This window comes from Pollachius pollachius, assembly GCF_949987615.1.
Source record: "Pollachius pollachius genome assembly, chromosome: 7".
Classification (NCBI taxonomy): domain Eukaryota; kingdom Metazoa; phylum Chordata; class Actinopteri; order Gadiformes; family Gadidae; genus Pollachius; species Pollachius pollachius.
In genome coordinates, this window is record NC_136940.1 from 10,538,471 (window position 1) to 10,562,194 (window position 23,724).

The 23,724-nt window shown below is 42.0% G+C and overlaps 4 protein-coding genes across 5 annotated transcripts in view; 2 read left to right on the forward strand and 2 right to left on the reverse strand.

Annotated features, from left to right (window-relative positions):
* Window positions 1-212: 212 nt before the first annotated feature.
* Window positions 213-2,919, reverse strand: bphl (biphenyl hydrolase like). Its single transcript, XM_079739745.1, has 7 exons — window positions 2,540-2,919; window positions 2,051-2,154; window positions 1,776-1,942; window positions 1,290-1,443; window positions 1,054-1,185; window positions 661-784; window positions 213-536 (listed from the first exon to the last, which is right to left on the reverse strand). Exons 1-7 carry the CDS (start codon window positions 2,611-2,613, stop codon window positions 446-448), a joined length of 846 nt encoding a protein of 281 aa, XP_079595871.1. The 5' UTR covers window positions 2,614-2,919; the 3' UTR covers window positions 213-445.
* An 854-nt stretch (window positions 2,920-3,773) lies between these two features.
* On the forward strand, window positions 3,774-9,430 carry LOC307078119 (dual specificity protein phosphatase 22-B-like; the record flags this gene model as incomplete). The annotated part of the gene is made up of 7 exons (XM_079739746.1): window positions 3,774-3,850; window positions 4,007-4,040; window positions 5,311-5,393; window positions 7,969-8,018; window positions 8,155-8,229; window positions 8,549-8,720; window positions 9,284-9,430. Exons 1-7 carry the CDS (start codon window positions 3,830-3,832, stop codon window positions 9,428-9,430), a joined length of 582 nt encoding a protein of 193 aa, XP_079595872.1. The 5' UTR covers window positions 3,774-3,829.
* Window positions 9,431-10,300: 870 nt separating this feature from the next.
* On the forward strand, window positions 10,301-14,430 carry LOC307078117 (interferon regulatory factor 4-like). Of its 2 annotated transcripts, none has more exons than XM_079739743.1 (8): window positions 10,301-10,679; window positions 10,777-10,963; window positions 11,345-11,412; window positions 11,613-11,745; window positions 12,092-12,196; window positions 12,302-12,676; window positions 13,030-13,142; window positions 13,254-14,430. In XM_079739743.1, the coding sequence occupies exons 1-8, from the start codon at window positions 10,482-10,484 to the stop codon at window positions 13,422-13,424; spliced, it is 1,350 nt and encodes a 449-aa protein (XP_079595869.1). In that variant the 5' UTR covers window positions 10,301-10,481; the 3' UTR covers window positions 13,425-14,430. The 2 variants fall into 2 exon arrangements, with proteins under 2 accessions (XP_079595869.1, XP_079595870.1); XM_079739744.1 differs by having other exon boundaries at window positions 12,095-12,196.
* A 1,167-nt stretch (window positions 14,431-15,597) lies between these two features.
* The window catches only part of exoc2 (exocyst complex component 2), a 40,949-nt gene continuing 32,822 nt past the window's right edge, over window positions 15,598-23,724 (reverse strand). Inside the window, exons 22-28 of the mRNA XM_079739742.1 lie at window positions 22,891-23,007; window positions 19,863-20,004; window positions 17,714-17,769; window positions 17,286-17,408; window positions 17,030-17,091; window positions 16,130-16,189; window positions 15,598-15,806 (exon numbers count right to left, since the gene is read on the reverse strand). Of these exons, the coding sequence (XP_079595868.1) occupies window positions 15,713-15,806; window positions 16,130-16,189; window positions 17,030-17,091; window positions 17,286-17,408; window positions 17,714-17,769; window positions 19,863-20,004; window positions 22,891-23,007 (654 nt within the window). The 3' untranslated portion in view covers window positions 15,598-15,712. The remainder of the gene's footprint in view (window positions 15,807-16,129; window positions 16,190-17,029; window positions 17,092-17,285; window positions 17,409-17,713; window positions 17,770-19,862; window positions 20,005-22,890; window positions 23,008-23,724) is intronic.

Consider the following 23,724-nt stretch of genomic DNA (forward strand, 5'->3'; position numbering starts at 1 on the left):
TGTATTTGACAAAAGTAGGCTTTTAGGACGTGGTAGGTTAGAGGTTCGGACCTTTCTTGGAAGGAATTTTTACTAACTGGACCTTGTTCAATTTTAATTGAAGACCCCTTTTCTAGGTTGATCATTTTTGCAGGAAGTAAAAGACAATAAACCAAATTGTTATTTTGCAACATATAAATAAAACAATAAACATTACATCTGCATACAAGATACATAGTAATGATCATCATCAAAAATGTTTATAGGTATCAGAATAAATAGGAATACAGGTGTTTATTCAGGTATCTAAACTTCTGACACAAATGAACGTAATAACCAAATGGTATGAATCATCATACCAATCATTTTAATTACCATTACAATTAGCGTTGTCAGACAGTCAACCCTAATTCACATTTCATAATTCATGTCATCCATGTCAAATTCATCATAGAAAATAAGGTTGTCATTCATCCAAAAAGTCTTCCACCATTTTGTTGAATTCGGTAGCGAATCTCAGGTGAAGATTGTGTTTTCCCTCTGGATTCACATGTAAACTACAATAAAAAAGAAAAAAGAAACGTCAAGCAGTGAATAAAATCAACCTAACATATTAAATGTTATAATAAATATTATTTTACATTAATAAACATAATACATTAACATTTTTGGCCAACTCACCGTGATCCCTTGATGTGTTTGTGAAGGTATTGTGGATGGAAGCTGGGCACCATGGGGTCTTTCTCTCCATGGATGATGAGGGAAGGACAGCAGATATGGGGCAAAAGCTCCATGCAGATGCTCCCTGTAACAGGATGCCAAATTATGCATAGATTTGGTTCCCATCTATGGTGTATTTGGTAAAACAATCGTTTTCTACTTCACATTCCTAGTATGCCCAAAGACAAGGAATTGTTTGATCTTTATGGTTTTAAGGGAAACCCTTAAATGTGGCTAATTTCCACAACTCTCAAACAAACAATATAATCTAATATAAAATAATTCTCTGGGTCTACCGCCCATATGAACAGCTGGTTAAATAATAGCACAGAATCTTCAACTTCTATGGGTTACCTTCTGGTCTGTGGATGAATTGTGAGATCCCGTCCACCCAGGCCTTCCAGATCTTAGGGAACACCTCTGCTCCATACATGTCCTCCATGGGCTTCCTCATCCTGGCACTCCACTGGGACACATCGCTGATCGCTAGGCACATGAAGAATCCACGCGGCCAGGAGTAAGTCACGCACAGAACTACAATCTCAGTTATGTTATATTAAAACACTTGTTAGTGGCAGCAGGGCTGTAACCATGGTAAATGCTGAGGTCTTGTTGGGAGACGTAGGCGTTGGATCCCCAGACAACCATCTTGTGGATGAGCTCTGGGTTCCTGGCTGCCAACACCAGACCTGTGATCCCTCCGTCGCTCCACCCCAGCAGAGAGAACCTGCTGAGGCCCAATGCCTGGCACGTCGATGGATTAAAAGTACTGAGCAACACTGAGAAACAAAACAGTCTATGCCAACATATTCACAAATATCTACTTCTGTACATACAACAGTACAGAAACTAATTGAAATTTAATTCTCATGAGTGCCCCATCTGAACAGAAAAGGGAACACTCAAAGTACGTTAATATCAATGGATTCATTAATTATGAGATTCAACACACCACCCGTTTTACAGATTTAATTAAATAAAGGAGTTTTAATCATATAGATGCATACTTAAATTATACAGGTCAGACACATAAATTTGGTTTATTAAGACCAATCTGGTGAGTGGAATGGTCAGACCTTCATCAGGTCTACTGCATCCTTTGCGTCCCTCTCAAAGAAGTTCAGAGGGAAGTCTCTTTCAGGAGGACGAGAACGCCCGTAACCACGGGGGTCGAAGCCAACAATGGTAAACATCTCCTTGTTCAGAGACTTCAGCTGAGGTCCAAAGTCGGTCACAGTGCTTCCTGAGCAAACAAACACATTATTTGAGACTGGGACCTGGCTATTTTGTAAAAATTAAATAAAAAATGATTGCATGAATATATTAAAACATATTTGCAGGTGCATTTTACCCAGAGCTCCAGGGATGAGAAGCACAGCATGCTTTCCTATGCCAGTCTTCTCATAGTACAGTTGGACTCCATTTATGTGTTGTCTGCCTGCTGTTACTGAAGAGCTAAACAGGAAAACCATCCATAGCAGGTACACGAAAATACCCCCAATCCAATGTATGTATTCCATACAGCATTCAACCAAACAATATAAGACAACGATTTAATATCGAATGTGGTAAAAAAAAAAAAAAAAAAAGAAAGAAAACGAAAACATGTTGTTGTACATGTTTGGTATATCGACGCCATCTAGTGTACACCATGGAAAAAACTAGCCAAAAGAAAGAAGAAAATACATAGCAGGAAAAGAAAGTTCATAGGCCTACCATGCACAGTAATCATACTGTAGACATATTCCAAATATAACTTCAGAGAAATGTGATTCTCGAATTGTTCAGCTGTTTGATGGAACGATATTCAATAACTAACTTGCACAAGAAAAACATTTACCAGTAGGGCTGAATCGTCTTCTTTAGTGATACATTTCGCAATGCGCCAAGACGCCTTGTTAGTATAAACGCCATTTGTCAAAAGAAACACAAGCAATCATTTACTTGTGGTCAACTACAGTGCATTTAGTAAGTAATTTAGCAAAAGCGACCCCGTCTGAAACACTTTAGAAAGTAGGTCTGGGTCCAGAGGATTCAGTCGATCCAGTGGATCGTGGAGCATTCGACCATCGATTATGTGGCATACAAAACGACGAAAGTTCGAACACTAAATGTAAATATGCTGTCGTTACGATTCTACCATTTGTAGGAATAATAATAAAATACATCGATGGATCAAATAGTAAATAATTCAGGTCTCTTCCTCGTCCTTACTACCTCCAAACACGCTTCACGCTGATATATATTTTTTTTTATGACCCACTCAAAGTTTCTTATTGACGCCCCCTCGTTAGAAAAAGCCACCTCGTTACTCACTGCATATAGGCGTATAAGCCTATAGGCTTATATATTCGATTTATTCATGATCTAAATAATGATTAAAATTATATAAAATTAACATTTTATATATAATATTATATTTGTCGACTTTATTTGGGAATAGGTTATATTAGTCTAAATCTAGTGCTTTATACATCAATTAAGATGAATCATAGATGAGATAGATGATCAAATTATCCAGCAGGATAGCAAAAGCATCATCTGCCACGATAACTATTATCACCCTAACGTTCTCGAAAGCAGCGCACCTAATATGGTGAGCACATCTTAACCAATGACTTGCGAGCAGTAATCGATTGGAACCCGGCCTGTCCCGTGGCCCTGCTCAGAGCTGCCAGGATGGCAGGTGATATGGTTGTCTGGTTGGTTGGTATGTGGCTGTCTATGGTCCCGTGACCTATGCTGAGTCTAAAAATAAAACCCAGAGGATGGTTTAACCCATATGTCCCATTACGTCAACTTCCATGAAACAACTCTCCATCAACTCTCACTCAGCAGGCAGACGGGAGCCTGGCACCATAACTGAGCTTTGTTGCTTCTTGGGTGACAGGAAAACTTGGAAACAATGTGTCCCTGAGACCCATTTCTAGGGCCCAGAATAGATACAACTGTCTGCAGCAACTTGTGAGGGTGCCTGATCTCACCAAAACAATACTGGCGTACCACCTCGCCTCTCTACGGATATAATGCTGTTGCTCCCTTGACTACCTTTAGGACAATCGTCCAATGCACGTTAAACAGATAGTGCTTCTTCCTCGATTTGCTCTGCTCATCAATATTTCTGAAGGACATGGGTAACGGAATAAACAAGGTAGGCCAATTGGACAGGATATGGCTGATATGACACAACTGACCCTGAGATTTTCATGTTTTTCCTAAAATTGATTCTGTGTGTTAACAATTGCATATTGTGTTTGCTTTTCTATATTGATCTGACTTATTTACATCTTCCACTACTCAACTCCAGATCCTGCCAGGCCTTTATCTGGGAAACCTGAAAGGTAAACACACTCACCCACCTGGTGGGATTTCTGAATAGAAGTGATTTGTCATCAGGCCAGTGCAATAGCATTTGTTTCAGTTCCTCTGCTGCAGGGGCATGTGGTGGGATGCTACGCTAGGCAGGGTTTCTATAGAGCGTCGTCAGAGAGGTTACGACCGTGAGAAACATGAGTAGAACTCATATTTTAATCTCATTAGGTTCGGATTGCCTGTTTGTCCTTTGCATGTCCGCTGAATATCTGGCCATATGAACTTGTATATTTGTGAACATTGTGTGTAGGGGGACAGAGTGCCAGGGTGACAAGGATTGATTACATGGAGTTTTTGTGTAAACGGGAAGTCCCCCCCCCCCTTACTTTAGGGGTCATGAATTCCCTGTCTTTTTAAAGAAGAACAAACTACCAAGTGATTGGGTTATTCTGTGTACCCCTGAGACTATTCAAATACTGTAGAAAACATTACTCTAAGCCTTTTGTGTATGCGCTGTCAGAAGGCAGTGAGGCCTCTGTATTGGTGACATGCAGAAATACAGACCACAGGCCAGGCCATTCAATGGCTGTATCTTATTGCATGGCAGCACCCTATCTCCAGCTGCTGCACAAACCCAGCCCCTCAAGTTTGACTAAACACTATGCTATGTTAAGTCCTACATACAAGGATGGTTGCAAGCTTATTTGTCCTATAAGACTGCACGTTTAGGTTAAATTTATATATTAGATGAAACAATATTTTATTATTATAGGTATTTTAATGCATTATGTTATTGTTTAACATAATGCACATATGTTATTGCAATCAAATCTATTTCTGTTACATATTACCTATTTGATCATAATATCATTATTCATTTAATGCATTTATTTCACTTTATAGATATTTATTCACCACAAGTAAAATAAACAGTGCATACAAGCCACAGCCTCCTGCCAACTTGCAATGCAAAGAGAAGCCTTGACCACACCTGTCCTTGGTAGAATACATTTAGCTTCCTTTAAGGAACCAAATTTGATTAGAAAATGTACTATTTATTGCTTTTGGGGCCAAGGTGTTAGTCCCTTCTAGAAACCCTGGTTTTCCGTTCTTTTCTTTCGGTTCAAAATTGAGAGCAAATCTATCTATACATCTATATTTGCCTGGGAAAGCAGTTCAGTAGCAACAGGTGTCATTGGGTAAGGACTAAACGAGGACAAGGTTTACATGAGTTCATTTGTGATGAGTTGAATAAAAAAAGACGCATTTTTAACATAAACAGTCATTTGAACTGTGCAGATTCTCAAGACAAGGATCTGTTAGCCAAGTTCAACATCACACACATCCTCTCCATCCACGATACAGCCAAACCCGTCCTGGAGGTGAGCCGCTATGTCCATATGTGTCTGTCTCAGTTCTGTCTGTCCATCCTGCCCATGTCTATAACTACTGGACAATGGTTAGCATACTACACCCCCTATAGGCCATAGGCTGGTATTCATTTAGTTATATATTGTAAGAAAAAACTGTATGTTTAGTTTTTTGCCTGATTTAAGGAAAAATTAGACTCTAGGTATGTCAACTGCAATGTGATTGAATGTATTGTATTGTAAAGTACTCCCCTGACATAGATCTACACTGTTTGGTTGTTGTTGAGGAACAACCAAATGACCGATGTCTGGTCTCATTCAGAAACAGAATCAACATACAAAGTCTAATTCAGTCTTCAATCAAATGAAAATATACACTCCTAAAGGTATTAGATAAAAACATCATATCATAGTGTTTGTTCACTTTTTGATTCCACAAAACAAACAAGTGAATGTCGCATAATCTTAACAAAATACACAAATTGGTAATAATAATCGTATCCTGAGCAGAAGAGTGGCTAGTGGCAAATCTTCATATTTTCTTTGCCATGTTCGTAATTGTGAATTGCAATATCAAAAAGACTTAGAATTTACCTTCAGTGTTAATAATTGTCTAATTGATAATATACAGTGGTTTTATATGTAAAATTATATATAATTACCTAAAGAATGAATTAAATAAAGATTTTGATTCTAAATAATTTCCCTATCTATGTAGATACACATTTTATTGGATATTTGATTATCTAATATAATACAATTGTTAATGGATATAAGCCATACATCAGTGGCTAAATGGCTTATCTCTTAGTGGGTGGCTTAATGGGTTAAGCAGAGGATATTGTAAATTTTGGTTCATCTGGTCATGTCCAACTACTATTAGATGTTGTGATATAGTAGGTGGCCATTTTGTGGCTGATTAGAAAGGTACAAATTAATCTCATTGCGTGAGTAAGTTAGAGAGGTCCTGGAAGAGAAAAGTCAGTCGGGTGTTGATTTGCGGTCCTTATTTGTGAGAATAATATTTTCAAAGAATAATAGTCGAAAAGATCTCTCTCACTACATAACAGTATTTTCCCAACCTAATATAGTCTAATGTCATCATTGTGAATATAACATAACTTCATCTGGTTAAGGAAACTCTCGGGTCAATAAAAATGTCATTTATTTATACGTTTATTTCACAGAACAATACCAAACACATATACTGCACCAGAGATAAATGCAAGCTAATTTTCATCTCTCCTTCCTGGATGGGAGTTGTCAATACCACTCACGCACTCACATACATTTTAATAAGACGGTGCTGTTCAACTTCTGCACCATATAAGTAAGTTTCAATCGTTGTTTCGGGAATCACAAATAGATGGCCAAGTGATACAATGACCACTTTCAAAACTTTCGACTATAACTTTTGAAAGTCTCCAGGCCCTCAATAAACCCGGCCGATACTCCGACCCACTTTCTCCCTCAAACCATTCATTGTTATTCTCACAACACAGAAGAACACTCATGAGAAACCCTAGTCCTCCTAGTATCTTTCCTCCAGTATCACTACCCAGACCGCTAAACCATTTTGTCCATTCATTCAAACCCTACTCGGTGCGTCCAGAGGAGACATCCTAGATCTAAGATGGAGGTTCAGGACATCATGCTGCCACGTCTCTCTTCTCGCAGATCGAAGCAATAACCTTTATTCCAACTCCAAGCCACTATTCTGTAAAAAATGAAAATAAATAGTCAACATTTTCATATTGATGACTCAGGTCGACTAACTGTCGACTAATGAGCAGATGGATGATTTGCATAGCCAACATCCCCGTTTCTTGGAAGGTTTCACAGTGATTCGTCACCTGGGTCCCTCAATGTGTTACTACGAATGATACAGCTTTACTTAAAGTTCAATAGGTCTTCTCCCTTCTGTAAAGTTGATTCATCGATTGCGAAATCCATTCGGCTGTTACTTTTAATATCATTCTCATAACAACTTTCAAAATGTCCACACATGCTGCCGTTTGGGTTGGTTTTCACAGAAAGGCTCATGTGACTTATTTGATCACAGAATACACAAGACACACACACACATAACTGGAAACCTGTATTATCAATGACTATCAACCTGTATTATCAATTTTCAATGAGCACAACACAAACTGGCTTTCTTTTAAGGACATGACAGAAAAATAGCCCTACATCTGAGTAGGAGGCCGCTACGTGTACAGGCATATGTAACCCCCCCACCAGCAGCACCCACATTTCCCTAGGGATTACGGGTGCAGTCATTGCGTGACCTGGTGGTTTCTGTCTGTTAGGGCCGGGTTAGCTGCATCTGCTGGCAGGTGCAGGATGAAGCCTGGGTCACGACCCCCTGGGGGGGGGATGGGGGGGGACAGGGCGCTAGGTGCTGTCCCCCAGGTAGTGGGGATAGTCCACCATGGGGAATTTGTTGTAGCAAACTGTTGGCTGTCACAAGACATTGTCCGACTTTCACAAACTTTTTTTCTGATGTCACTCCGGCATACAGGGGCTTTGAGAAACACATTAGACTTATATAATGTTCTTACCAAACGTTGTATTCCCCTGGCAGGATATGAAATACCGTTGTATATCTGCTGCAGATCACTCCAAGCAAAACTTGTGAGTAGCTCAATTGTCGATTGGTCAAACATAGTAACCCGAAAGGTTTTCAATGATTTCATGTTATTTTTCCCACAATCATATTCAAAAGATAACCTGATGCTATTGTTTACTATGGGTGTTGTTTGTCTTTGAGGACGCCATATTTCAAGGACAGCATCGTCTTCATCCACGAGTCTCGACTGCAGGGAGGAGGCTGTCTAGTCCACTGGTCAGTCAGAAGCAGGGACCATGAAGACCCTAAGGCTGTTTCTATTAGACACAGCTCCAACATGTATTTTTTTGGTCAAACAGTGACTCACATTGAGATGTTTGTTTCTTTATATTTCCTATAAACAAAACAATGATCATTTGGGAATCAAACAAGTCGCCTGAATCCGGGTAAGACAGGCAAACGCCAATTTACAAATACCTCGGCGTACCCCTTTCACAGTAGAACACCACCATGGATAGTAGCCTTCATTGATCCACTAAAGAAACTCGAGAAGGGAAGGAACACTTTGTGGTGACTATGTCCTCCGCTCCTCCAGTGTGGCGGGGGTGTCCCGCAGCGTCACCCTGGTGGTGGCGTACCTCATGACGGTGACGGGCCTGGGCTGGGTGGACTGCCTGGCTGCAGTCAGGGCTGCCAGGCCCTGCGCCAGACCAAACCTGGGCTTCCTGCGGCAGCTGGAGGAGTATGAAAACCTAGACCTGGCCCAGGTGAGTCCCGTCCACCAGGTGATGTCATTAAGATTCTACTGCGAACTCTGCCGAGCCATCCGTTAGCTATTGAAATGCTTGAGAATATCTTTGCTGATTTTAAGCGTGCCAAGCTCCGTTTCAACTTTTATACAGCTGGTGGTTATTTTCTGACCATTCAGGGCATTTCTTCCCTGATTTGTTCGGGGAATCCATCTTTCCTATCAATCAGATTTGCATTATCACGTCAATGGGGGGAAAACTTGGAGAGGGAAGGAGCAGAGAAGGAGGGTGCGTTATTTGAGGTTGTTCATTTTCAGAATGGAACTCTTCTGCTCTTTTCCGCTCTCTCTCTCTCTTTACAACTCTCAAATCTTACCATAGCAACTCTGAGCACCTTAAACGAGCAGGTAAAGGGGTTAGGCATCGTCCCAGGGATGCCTCCAGGTCGATTGTAAACATTGGAGCTAGAACCCAGAACTTTTAAATGCATGAAGTACCTATCAACCGTCTGATACTCGGGTTGATTTGAGTGTTGGTCTCTCCTCTCAGCTCAATGCATTGTATCTATTTTTCCACTACAGTATAGGACATGGTGGACGGAGCAGTTTGGGAAGAACCCGTTCAACGACCATGAGGAAATCAATGCTCTTTTGGCCCGGAAATCCCAGGACAACAGTGACACCATGGCAACCAGTATAGTGGCGCCTATGGCAACCAGTAGAACCTAAGTGTTCATCAACTATCATCCAATGCAGTCATGCATGGATGTAGGAGGGGCCTGACCTTGCCAGTGTGTGTGTGTGTGTGTGTGTGTGTGTGTGTGTGTGTGTGTGTATGTATATGTATATGTATGTATGTATGTGTATAGATACATACAAAACGGTATTCAAATATTTGCTTGAAAAACAATAATTCTGTGACAAAACCGGTCTTCATTGAGTAATGGCGTGTTATTAATCTTTCATTTATTTTGATATTTTGAGAATAGGCCAGAAAAGAGACTGTGGTTAGACAGCTCCTAACATCGAAACAACATGCTAGAGCAGTCAAGGTTAACATCAAGAATTGTTTTGCTTTGTAGGTTGGAAAGCAAGATGTTATACACGGTTATATCATTTGTAGAATAATCAATTAATCGTAAAACATGAGTCATTTATTAAATTGGACGCCTGTCCAATCGGCCTGCCGTGTATGGTCGGCTATTATGTTATGACACTATGCAATTTAACCGAGTGATCGATAGGTTCTCAATTCACGTGTAATGTAAATACTGTATAATACAAGTGCCCACACATTTTACTTTACATAGGCCTACTTCATTTCAAAGAAATGCATTTGCCTCAATCTTCGTTGAAAAGGTTTTCCAAGTGTGCGGGTGTTATGCAGAATACGATCAATGATAGTCTACCAACCCTGACACAGGGTTTTCCCCAGCAGCGTTACTGAAGGAGCGCAGCTCACAGGAGATAAGATTAAACCGAAGGGCAGGTGCCTGAGCAGCATCGTTGCAACCCCACTGCCCCCGCCCCTTGTAGCTCAAGAGTTCATTTAAGAGGGTTCGCCAAATCGACGGCTTTATAAGACTAATCGGTTTCAAAATGATCTGACCTGGTGTCGAATTTCGGACGGGTTTTGGTAACTTATTTTTGTTGTAAGTAAAATCATTTATTGTGGTTGACAGTGTATAGCTTTAACATTGGAATTGATTGCTCGATTAAGAAATAAACAAAATAAGTATCACAACAGAAAGGTTCTTCTGGGAACTTTACTGACGGACAGATGAACCTCGAAGCGGATTACGCAGCGACGGGGAGCAGCGGGAACGGAAAACTACGTCAATGGCTCATAGATCAGGTGGACAGTGGGACGTATCCCGGTCTGATTTGGGAGAACGACGAGAAGAGCATCTTCAGGATACCATGGAAACACGCGGGGAAGCAGGACTATAACAGAGATGAGGACGCCGCGCTATTCAAGGTAAGCAAGCGAGGGGCACCGGCAATGCAGCCAAATAATCGATCGGCAATGTTTGGCACGTATAGTTGACCGGCCCTTTCTTGGTGTGTGTCTGCAGGCTTGGGCACTGTTTAAGGGCAAGTTTCGGGAGGGTATCGACAAAGCGGACCCGCCGACCTGGAAGACGCGCTTACGTTGCGCGCTGAACAAAAGTAATGATTTCGAAGAGCTGGTGGACCGAAGCCAACTGGACATCTCGGACCCTTACAAAGTGTACCGTATCATCCCAGAGGGCGACAAGAGAAGTACGTTGCAGACAGAATGCACATTCGCAAATCGGGAAATATGGATGTCAGCATACAAGCACAGTTAAGGGGGCATATACATATTCATGTATTAATTATGTGGCATTTATTTCTTGCCAAGTAGACAGACTAACTATGAACACTAGTTTGGTTCTATTGTTTTCAATGCACATACTGGGTGTGCGATGTTCCCTTTAAAACCGCAGTCGTTTATTTATATTTTTACTTATGACTTCGAGAACACACTCAATCTCATTAGAAGAACACCCAACCAAGAGACCGATTGTTAACAGAATAAAACATGAGATGAACTTCTGTACGTTTGTGTACGTTTTTCTTATTATTCAGTTATACAAAAACTAATCAATGATTTATTTTTAGGACCCAGACAGGAGGACAGTCCTTTGAGTCCATTGAGCTATCCATCCTACCCTGCCCTTCCCAGCCAGGTACTGCTCATATGTAGACTTACACTTGGCAGTGTGTGAGTGAGTGAGAGTGAGAGTTAGAGAGAGAGGGAGAGACAGAGAAATATTGAATGTGCTGAACGGGCTGAACGGCCACACTATGTGACTAAAAATATGTCTCATGCTCATACATCCCACTTTACATTTGCCTAACATCTTTCCCTCTCTGGCTCGCTCTTCAGATACCCCACTACATGCCTACTTCAGAGAGTGGCTGGAGGGAATACTACCAGGAGCAGGCCTTCCTTCCAGAGCTCCACATCCCACAATGTTCCTACCCCCCTCACCCATGGCAGGGCCCCCCCATAGAGAACGGTACAGTGCAACCTAATTGTGAAACCACCACTCCTGCAGTCGTTTCAGTCATTAGGTGCAGTCCCAGCACTATGCTGGGTGTGTGTGTGTTACAGGGTGAGTGATTGAGTGAGTGAGCTACTGAGTGTGTTTCTCACTGAGTGAGTGCATAAGGGTGTGCGTCATTTGCAATGAGAGTGGTGTATTTTTCATTGTTAGATAATGTGTGAGCACATGCTCTTGAAACTTTGCTTTTCTGGCTGAGCATCGGCACCTTGAGCTTCTGAGCGCTGGCTCATCTGACCACAGGCCTGGTGCACCCTAGTATATACTATATGCTACCTAGTGAACCCTGCTTGTTTCCCAGCAGCATACCAGATCAAGGGCTCCTTTTACTCATACACGCATGCTGACGTACAGCCCTCCGCATTCACGCTGGACCCCGGCATGAGACCAGCAGACCCTCTTTCTGGTAACAGCAGCCCATGCGGGCACGCACGCAGACACACACATTCTAACTTCATGACCCGGTTTATTTAGAGCTCTAAGCTATTTATTTGTTTCTCCCTACGCCCAGACCTTCGCCTGCATGTGTCCGTGTTCTCCCGGGACGCTCTTGTGAGGGAGGTGACCATCTCCAACCCAAAGGGCTGTCATCTGATCCCCTGGACCCTGGAGGAAAAGGCCTACATTTCCCCGGGGGCCCCGGACCTGGTTCCCTTGCCCCCAGAGAGCCTGACGCTCCAGAGGAGGTCGGGGGAGGAGGGTCCCCTCAACTCTCTGGCCATGGAGGGCGTGAGGCTGTGGATGACCCCAGAAGGGGTCTACGCTCGGCGGCAGTGCCAGGAGAGTGTGTACTGGCAGGGGGGGGTATCCCCTTACAAGGAAAAACTCAACGAGATGGAGAGAGAGGTCAACTGCAAAGTGCTTGACACCCAGGACTTCCTCACAGGTCAGGATGAGGGTCAAAGCAACAGCGTGCGCGTGATGATTGAACCGTTTCTAAATAGTGTGAACAGGGAAAAGATGAAGGAGGGCCGACTAGTCATGTGACCTTTGCATCAGGCACTTCTCAAGCCCACACCCAACAGCACTACAGTTTTGCATTTTGACAGCCTTTTGCATGCGCAATGTGACTTGGAGTTTCCAGTCATAGTAACCCAAAATGTCAACGCCACTTCATTGGAATTTCTATCTTTTGTTTCACCCGAAAGCCTTACTACTTCAGCTCATTTAGCCAGATGTGGTTGTGAGATCGTGTTCAGATTAACACTCATTGACAAAATGCCACTACCTGTTTTTCAGAAATCCAGGGTTATGGCCTCCATGCCCGGCCCATACCTCTTTTCCAGGCCTTGCTGTGTTTCGGGGACGAGTGTGTCGACACGGAGAGACCAAGAAGGAGCCTCGCCGTGCAGGTAAGATTTCTGGGCATGCACATGGGATGTACAGGATTGACCTTATAGACGCACTGAATGATCAGCAGTCTGATGCCAACACATTCACTCCTGCTTCCTTTCATCATGCAGGTGGAACCCTTGTTTGCAAGGCAGCTGTTTTACTATGCCCAGCAAACCGGCGGACACTATTACCGTGGCTATGAGCACCACGGTGTCCCAGAACACATAAGCCCCTCTGAGGACTATCAGCGGGCAATCTCACACCACCATCACCACCACGGCAGTACGATGCAGGAGTGACCACGACTGATGTTGGATACTTGGATGGAAAAAGGGGCAGACACGTTTGGATGTCACAAACATGAAATCCAGATTGACTAGGTCAAAGTTGAGCTGATGTTTGCAAAATCTGTGAAACTGTTGGTAACAGCGAAATCAACAAACATGGACCAAACATCTTGGACTAAAAACAGTTATGTTAAATATGTATAATGTACTATTGTTTTTTTTCTCAAATGTGTTTGAGATGTGATTTTAGGGTTGTATAGAGACAGATGTTATCTGGGCTGCACTGACTGGGAGTTATGAATGAAAATAGGCTCCGCCAGAACAAAACAGAATCTGAGGAACTGTCTGAGGCAGACTTTGTACAACCACTTCACTATCAGTGTGACCACAGGTACCTTCTTTAAGGTTGAATTATTAACAGTATAAATAATGATGTATTTAAGAAGATTGTATACATATGGAAAACACTTAGACTAATTTAGACTAAAATTCAAAGTTTCTTTGAAACTTGGTCTGCCGATATTGGGATGCTTTGGGATGAAAGAAAACATATGAACATGCATAAAAAACACTCATACATACATAGGTAGGCATTCAGGAAGTGTGGTTCGGCTGGTTAGTCAAACAGATATTATAACCAACTTGATGACATCAACACGGGAGGAAGAGGAAGAGGTTGGCCTCTCTTTCCGTTGTATGCCGAAGAGTGCCTTCTTCTAACGCTGTAGATAATATTTCCACTTCCACGGAAAAAGAAGAAAAAAAAGTTTTAAAAACTAAAGACTTTGCCGCTGTACAATTTGTCTGAAAGGATAAACAAGAAGGGTGGAACTAGATTAAGTTCCACTAAATGACTACCCGCTATCTTCACAGCAGATCTGCCAGCCCACATTTGTATAGGTACACACCTCTGCACCTAAGACCATCTTGAAGTGTAATTGAATTCTATTTTATTAAAGGGGGAGATGTCTAGTTGGTATTGGGAGATATATTTATATATTTTATATGTATCTGGTAGCAAGTGGCAAAAACAAGTGTTTTGTACAGTAAGAAAATGTATCAATCACTGTTAAGTTTGGCTTGCGATGATCTCTTCCATTAAATCTATTAAATGTAATATTTTTCCACATTTTTCCATGCAGGGAAATCTTATTCCACACTTAAAATCAACTGAGTCTGGGCAAATAACTAGACTTGTAATTTTTTCCAGAATTGGAACACTTTAAAAAATCATAATAATACTTTGACGCAAAAGTCCCCTGCTCAATAGTGTTACTGTAAACAGAGAAACAGTGGAGAAAAAATGACACAAGGTGGTTGCTTTGAACATCCTTTGTTGAATTAATCAGTGGGTGGACAGGAAGTTAACTTTAGATACAGAGAATCAAAACAACTTGATCCTCCCCTCCTGAGAAAAAACCCACAAAGATACACAAGGTGCGTTTACGATTGAAGAGATTTGAGTTTAAAGAGACAGAATACTGTTACCATAGAGACCTTCTGCAACAATCTTAAGATGTACATACATTTGTGCGTTCGTTTTTTCTCTCTCGTGGGACCTAAAGGTGTGGCACTTTCTGCCCTTTGGTGTCTGAGTGTAGTGACCACAATTGTGCTGCTAGATTTGCTTTGACACCAACTACCTTATTCTTTCTGGGTTACAATGCGTGTACAGTTTATGTGGCTGATGGTGTCTAACCGTCTCTCTAACGGGCTTCAGGCTTTCCCGTACACTCGCACGCCCACAAACGTTCTCCGGCCAGAGAATATAACTGCGAGACAAACGCTCAGATTTTCCATAGATGAATAGTGTGCTTGTACGTATGTCACCTAACCACACCCGTGGCTAAATAACTGCAACTACTAAGGCGTTCAGAAGAGACGTCTCATTTTGCTTTGAATTGTTCATGTGGATGGACGAGCAGAACATGGTGGCCATTTAAGATGGAAAAGAGAAATGAGAATGAAAAACAGGTTGGACCCTTGTAACCAGATAATGCCGAGATCCAACCTAAAAGAGTGCTGAGGAATCGCCTAACGTGAAAATGGCCAAAATATTCTAGGGTCGACGTTAATTTTGTTTGCGTTTCCTTGTAAAATGAAAGTTAGTAAAATGAGTGGTCTTCCAAATAATTTGCATTAATGGCTTCATCTCTCGGAATAACAAGAGGCAGATTGGTTAAAGTGACTTGATTTCGATTTATTCTGAGTAAATCGATACATTGCAGAGATTATAGTGAGCATCGTTGCCCGTGAGCACATCAGTGGAGCAGAGCAAGTTGAGACATGTTCAGGTGGTTCTATCTCTTGACGGGCTGAACAGAAGAGGGCTGGAAGCAAGTGAGCTGTAGCTGCATGCCACTCTTGAACGTGTTGAGGAGCTCCTCCTGTGACCTAGAGAGACAGAGACAGAGACAGAGAGAGAGAGAGAGAGAGAGAGAGAGAGAGAGAGAGAGAGAGAGAGAGAGAGAGAGAGAGAGAGAGAGAGAGAGAGAATCTTGAATATGACATCTCAATTGTCTATAGCGGCCTTTTGTCAACAGTTTGACTAGCAACGCAAATACACTTTTAATCAGTCAATCAGAATCATGTTTCGTTTAACCATAAGGAGGCGTTATGTTTAACAGAAGGCGAAGGTACTTTAAAAAACCTTTTTTTTTTTTTAAATGTGTTTGCGCTTGCGTGCGTGATGTAGTGGATGGGTAAGCACAACTCACTTCTTGTCGGCTCCGCTGTGTAGCTGAGGAAGAGGCTCCAACGCCTGCCTGAAGTTTGCACTACAAAGCCACACAAAGAGTAATGCTGTTAAAGCTCCCACAAAATGAAAAGTTTGCTCTCTTGGCCGGAATCGGCGTACATCGAGTTGAATCACTTCCATATCATTATTTAGACCAACAACAATAAATAAATTTTCAATGTACGTATTTTTCAGTAGGAAATATTTGCCGGCAAAATTGTGCAAGTGCTTACGTTTTACGGCTGTATTACGTGGTTCTGACACATTTTTGTTTGCCCAATGACATAACTCTATTGTCAACTATGCTGCAGTCCTCCATGTGTGTTTACACTGACTGCTAAGCGCTGCTGCGGCTAATCTCTATGCTAACCAACACGACAAACCCTCCCCCTTTTAGAAAAGCCATGTCCCGCCTCAACCCCATTTTCTGTTCTCACTAAAGTCGCTTGGAAAAATGCCATCCGACATCCGTGAATGGGGCATTTTATGCAGACTGTCCACCAAACAGACAAATGGGGAAGAACTTGTTTGAGCCGAAAACCTAGGGTCCATGACATACACATGCTCCCGCATAACACAGAGAGCATGCAGGCATACACGCAGAAGCCACACATGCATGCTCGCCCGCGCACACCAACGAGTCACATTTACATTACTTGGTGGTGGCTTACGAACAGGAAGTGAAAGCAATCTGGTTCAGAGTCTGTGTGTGTGTGTGTGTGTGTGTGTGTTGTGTGTCGGCTAGGACCTGTGAAAACGGTTCATGTCCTACACTCCTAAACCGTGGTGTTTGCTTGTGTGTGTGACTGTGTGTGCTTGTGACAGGGCTAGTCGTATTTATGTTTGACGTGTGCGTGTGCAGGTGTGAACATGTGCTCACTTGCTGTCGGCGGTCAGGTAGCAGGCCACCGCGTCTCTCAGTGCCCACAGCTCCAGACGGGCCTGATAGAGACGGAGGGGAAAGGCCTGATAAATATAGATTCAGTGGTACTACCAGAAGCTATAGGTAAAGCCCCTGCAAGTGTTGTAGGTTTACTCAGAGGTTATATGCTATCGCTCAGTATTGCGTAGTTTTTGAGGGACAGAAACAGAGAGAGAGTGAGAGAGAGGTGTGTGTGTGTGTGTGACATTCATACCTGCATGGCTCCGTTTTTGCTGAAAGAGGGCACACAGTGCATGAGACGACACATCTCTTCTGCGACCGCTTCAACTATTTTGGATAGGATTCTTGGCACCAGCTCCTTGGAAATAGTGAAGACCTGTGCGAATGTGTTTGAGGGAGAGAGTGAAAGACAGAGGCTATTAAGAGGCAGTAACAGAGAGTGAGGGATCAAAGGTGAATGAGGTTTCAAAAAAACAAAAAGCCACCCATGTGTGAACATAATATGCAAAGTAAACTGACGCATTGTAATGAAACACACTATTGATAACCCTTCACTATGACGACACAATCGTCTGTCTAAAAAAAACACAAATTATGTTATGATTAAGTCTGGCTGTAATCAGCAGCCCAAGTACCACAGTGTTACAGATCTGGTCATTATGTGGTAGGCGGGGCTGGTACCTCAGCGTGCACGGTGATGATGCTGACCAGCGCTTCCTTCAGGTAGTTTCTCACACCTAAGACAGAAGAAACACGCATGCTGAGTCCCAGAGCTGGAGAGAGACAGAGATAATGTCCCTGGAGCCCGTTGGTTTGTGGACACTACTGGCGGACTCTTTGGAGCCAAATACTGGTCTCCAGTGTAATACTTAAGACGGATAGAAACACACATATATAGGTTTGTTTTCTTTGGCCATTGTAAATGTATTTAAGGTAAACGGTGTGGAATTGTAGCTATTCAACTGAGTAACTCAACTCAATTGAAAGTATCACATCCTAAAATTGTGGTTTATCCATCTGTACTGTTCCTCTTTTGTTAAATGCAATAATAAAAAATGCACAAACAAAGGCTGAATTGGTGGAACACACACAAAACAGAGACGTGCATCTCTAATTCTCCACAATACAGGTTCAAAACAAAGCAGAGGAAGGTCAGGAGTGTCCTACGGTATGGTGTACGTGGGGAGGTGGTGACTCGCTTGGCTTACAGCAACACATAAAAGAAGTCCTTCTTGAGATATGACAACAGGTAGGAACCACAACAGAGCCCAGGGCCCAGAAGTTCCCCACCTACTAGAGTCACGGACCACACTTTAGATGAATGTCTACACTCAGAGGAGTTCAGATCTAGGGGAACAGGACGTCATTTCCTATCGCGGGGCTCTGTAGGCGAGGGCCTGTAAGCGTGTGATCGTGGAACAAAAAGTAAGCCAATGGTAGTAAACTGCATGGGAGCATTTCGTAATGGTTTCAAATAAACTTCATGTCAGACCTTCCACTCTAGAAACACCCTCAACCAAAGCCTTCCTGCAAGATTCTTTAACTCGTGCAAATGAGTTTCAAATACGCAATTAAACAGGAAAGGAATGACTCCGCCCCTTCAAGTTCTTGTTTACAGCACAGGCTGTGCCATCTTCTGTTCAGTAGGACTGCTGGATCAGAGATACCCCGCTGCTTATACTTTTACAGGATCCCTTCTGAATTTTTTTTAATGTTATTTTGGGATGATTGGGATTCAAACTGTTGGTCACGCTTTGAGCAATGACTGAAGACTGAAATTAGACTAAATTATTTATCTCTTGTGAACTAATGATAACAAAATGATTAATCTATTAATCTGAAAAATAATGGTAAAATAAATAGTCTATGAAAAGAAAACTTTTATTAATTAATTTACTATGCAAACCTAGTCCAATGTTTAAAGGGGTAGTTCGGAATTTTGGACATAGGGCCTGATTCCCAAGTTAGCCTTGGTGTTCTTTATCATTGGAGACAGTTTTCAACACATTTCATTCAGTCCTTCTAGTTGCAGAGTTTGCTCGTGCTAGGCTAGCGCACGGCAACGGGCAATGCTAGCCTGCTAATAAAACAGTCTTACCCACTCCACAGTACACCCGAGGTAAATCAATTATAACGCCAGACTATAGATGAAAATGTCTGTGTTGATAGAATAATGTTAGAAATAAAACTAACCTTGCATCGCATGAATCATCGCATTTTGAGGGACTACTTTCTCAGCAGCAGCGGAATTTAAATTAGGTATCAGTCCGCTGCTGATACCTAGGTTACTACCAGGAATATAACACTGCTGCTGAGACACAGCAAGTCCCTCAAAATGCAATGCAATGCAAGGTTGGTTTTATTTCTAACATTATTCTATCAACACAGACATTTACATCGACCGTCTGGCGTTATAGTTGATTTGCCTCGGGTGTACTGTGGAGTGGATAAGACTGTTTTATTAGCAGGCTAGTATTGCCCGTTGCTGTGCGCTAGCCTAGCATGAGCAAACTCTGCAACTAGAAGGACTGAATGAAATGCGTTGAAAACTGTCTCCAATGATAAAGAACACCAAGGCTAACTTGGGAATCAGGCCCTATGTCCAAAATTCCGAACTACCCCTTTAAGGCGTTGGTTTCAGCCCTAATCTCACATTCCATCTCCATCATGACATAAAGTGAGATTTCTAAATGGTTTTGTTTTTTTCAGTCATTGTAATCTGTGATGGCAATCAGAATGAAGTACTTATTTTACTGCAAAAAAAAAACCTGACTTGTCCTGGGCCGTGAGTCTCTTCACAGGCAGTTTGGGAAGCCCTGCCCTGGCGTACCTGTAGGTGGCTGGCAGTCCCTCCAGTCAAAGTATCCGGCGTAGATGCCGGGCTCCAGGGAGCCCACGATGGGGTCAGACTTCCTCTGGATGTAGGCGTCAAACAAGGTCTGGTCCAGGTCACGCACCGCCTCCCTGCTGGCCTGCTCCCGCGGCAACAGACAGGGGGTTAGTGAGCATCAGCATGCCGTTTGCCCACCGACTCCCTGTGTGTTAACATTCACTGAACGCTGGCTCTTCAATGCAGCATAGAGGACGTGCTTGAGGCAAAGACCTTTTTATTCATACGGCTGCCTGCTAGAAGTGTGGGAGGAACCCTAAACCATCATGAATGAACTCATCTGCATTGTGAATGTTGAAGCAGAGTAAGGGAATGCAATTAAAAGGATACATCCATAGTTGCAGGACTGAAACTGTGGCCTTAGGAAGGCTGTGATAGTGATAAAACAAATTGTTAAATAATAAAAAAATAAGGAATTCAATAAAACTGCATCCAGATGCATTATTCACTTGACCATCAAATATATTCAAGACCAACTACCATCAATGACTAGATATTAGTTACGATTAGGGATGAAAGCTAATCCCAATCTTTTTATTGTGTGATCAGCCGATCTGATTCCGATCACTGTTTCATAAGAAACTCTGTGTGTGTCAATAATAAGGGTTTTTAGATATCTTTGTACGAGAATTATTGTTCATTTGTTGAACTGATGGAAATGCGGTGTGTTTCTTTAAAAAAAGACTCAACTTTATGTGTACTATGGAGTTAAGTTTGGACTAATTAGGACGGTTTTCTGACAGTTTCCATAAGTTTAGACGTAAAGGAACGTAGAATAAATTTATCAGAAAAAAAGGACCAGGAATCATTGGGGTTACTGTTTACTGGATCGTGTCAGATCGAAATAAATCTGGATGGTGCGATCGGCAACTTTCGTGTGTAAATGGTGCGATCGGCAACGTTACACTGGAGATGCTTACATTTATAGCCTACTTTTTTGGGTTGTCACTTTAAATGCTGCAGGTCTTGTGTGTTAAGATTTTAAGAAGTAAACCAAGTCAGCGATAGCCTTTGGTTACTTTCATTATTTATTGGGATTTATTTAGAGAGAGTTTTGCATACATGAAAACAAGTTGGAACTGTATCATTGAAAAACCACAATTAAAATATTAAACAACATAAATCACAATGCAAAGAAAAGGTATACTGTACTTCAGTAGATTCAACCAACATTGGGTTGTTGGACTAAAGACGGGTCTAGGTTTACTATTTTAAGCGCAAACCTACATTTAAAAAAAACAAAAAAAAACAAAGGACAATGAAGCCTGGTGAGATGCAGGCTGGTTATTGCATCCAATTACTGAGATCAATAAAATGCTAGTTCTATGGATAAGTGAAGCCTCCCTTTTATTGTGAATAGAGATGAATTATGTTAAAGCAGGATAACATTACTGTCTCAGTGACTAAACCTAATGATCGTTTTTGAGTCACGTTCAAAGTTCAAGTTGATCGGCCGATCACCGATCATGCGTTTATGGCGTATACTGTATATTGACAGATCAATCGGTGCATCACTAATTACCATTTGTTATTTTATATGTATTATGTTATCTATAATATTATTGGCTTGAAGCCAATGTAAAATAAACACACACCTGTAAGCGCCTAACATTAAGTTTTAGTATTATTGCAACTCCAATTTCTAAGTACCGTATTTTCCACACTATAAGGCGCACTTAAAAGCCGGTAATTTTCTCAAAAAACGACAGTGCGCCTTATAATCCGGAGCGCGTTATATATGGATCAATTGGTTAATTGGTTGATCCATACTGGTTGTAAACGGCGCTCTGTCAAAATGTTTCAGTATGAAAAACCAATAAAAACAATTTAATAATAATAATAAAATGTTTCACTACGACTACGATAAAGCCACACCGCTTGCAGCATTACGGCTATCGTAGTCAGTGCACACAGCATTTTACTGCACTTACTCACAGTCCCAGTATCTCACAGTATCACACTCACAGTATCTTCTATGCTATGCGCCTTATAATCCGGTGCGCCCTATTTATGAAAAAAGTTCTAAAATAGGTCATTCATTGAAGGTGCGCCTTATAATCCGGTGCGCGTTATAGTGCGGGAAATACGGTATGCTATCTGAATTACTCGGCAACACCTTGCTGTCTTGAGGAACTATATTTCTTGGAGGAAGAATGATGACTAGTTTTCAATAAATGTCTATAGTTACCGTTTAAGTATCCATTTTTGTCAATAACCCATTTGGGGCCGTGATTCACAGTGATTCTAGAAAAGCTCCAGGGCGTGGTCAGGCCCGATGCGGAGCTGTGGTCGTGGCCTACTGACGAATTCCCTGATGCTTTGACCACATTGTTTATTTGTTGTCAAGGAAATAACTGGTGGATATATTTCACTTTTAATGTTGGGTTTGTAGTGCATTGATTCACACACTGTTAAAAGGCAGAGGTGTCCCGTTGTTGAAAAGTTATTCACACCCTTTGTTATTGTTATCAATCAATGCTAGGGTATAAAATGAAATAACTACTTTCAAATGAGCTTTTACCAGAAGGCAAAACAGAAACAGAAACACTTTTGCTGTGCAATTCATCACCCATTAGTCATAATGTTTGAATGTGTGTGTTTGTATACGTGCAGTGTCAACGAGTGTGTTTTGAGAGAAGAGAAATGGGAGTTGAAGATGAGCGGAAATGAGTTTCAACTGACCTTTAGCTCAATGTGACTTACATGACTAATATTTATGCCCTTGCTGAGCAGAGCGATGCCATCTCATTGGCAACATACATGCAGCATCACACAGAGCATTTCCCACCAATCTAAACCAAAGTGATTTCCACAAAGCACCGGTCGCACCACAAGCTCCAAATGCAAACGGCGGGTCAAACCTACAGTCATCACCACAAATGCATTTTTGATCCATTTCTTTCGCTATACAAGACGAAAGACTCAAGGTAATTTGCGGCCAATTCAACCCAATTGATCCCTCACTTACCCGTGTGATCTTCTCTGTGCCTGTGAATCCATGCTTCTCAAAGTGCTCGGCAAGGTTGATAAAGGTGTGTTTCTCCAGGTACTGGCAGTTGCTGAGGATGATCAGCAGACGCTGTTCCTACACACACATAGACAGGAAGGGAAGATGATTCAATATACATCATACAAAATCTATTTTGATAAATAGGTTTTATATATGTATATTAGTGCTGTCACACGGTGGCGGAGTGGTAATCGGGAGAGTCGGGAGAATTCCAGGTGGACCGTTAACGTTTCGGGGCTGTCGGGCTGATTACTGCGGGATAACAATATTGCGTTTATAAAAGTTCCTTGCAGCGCCCTCCGGCAGCCTGAGCTGTGCGCTTGCAACCTCTCACTCACTCAACAGACGCAACACTCAAACTGTCAACGTCGCAACCAAGTCAATTTTGTCTAGAGGGGAGTAACTGAGCGGCCCCTCCCGAAGTGGTACAGCCCAGGTGGGCCTTGAACTGCGATTGGTCAGAAAGACGTAACAGCTAATGACAACATTGAACTCTCGTGCAGACTCGAACAGAGTGACACACAAACACACACTTTTAAGGAGTTTTTCACCCGCTCCGTATCCTTGCGGCATGCTTGTTGTTTTGTTTCCGGTGTAGCTAGATCTGGTATGGTGTTGTAGTTTTTCTAATGTGACTAGTTATTGCAGGACAGCAGGTGAAAAACGACAACGTTTGCCAACCAAAAGAGCGGTAATCGCGCGATAAAAAAATTAACGCTGTTAAAATGGGTTTGCGTTAACGCAGTTAATAACGCGTTAAACTGACAGCACTAATATATATATACATATATA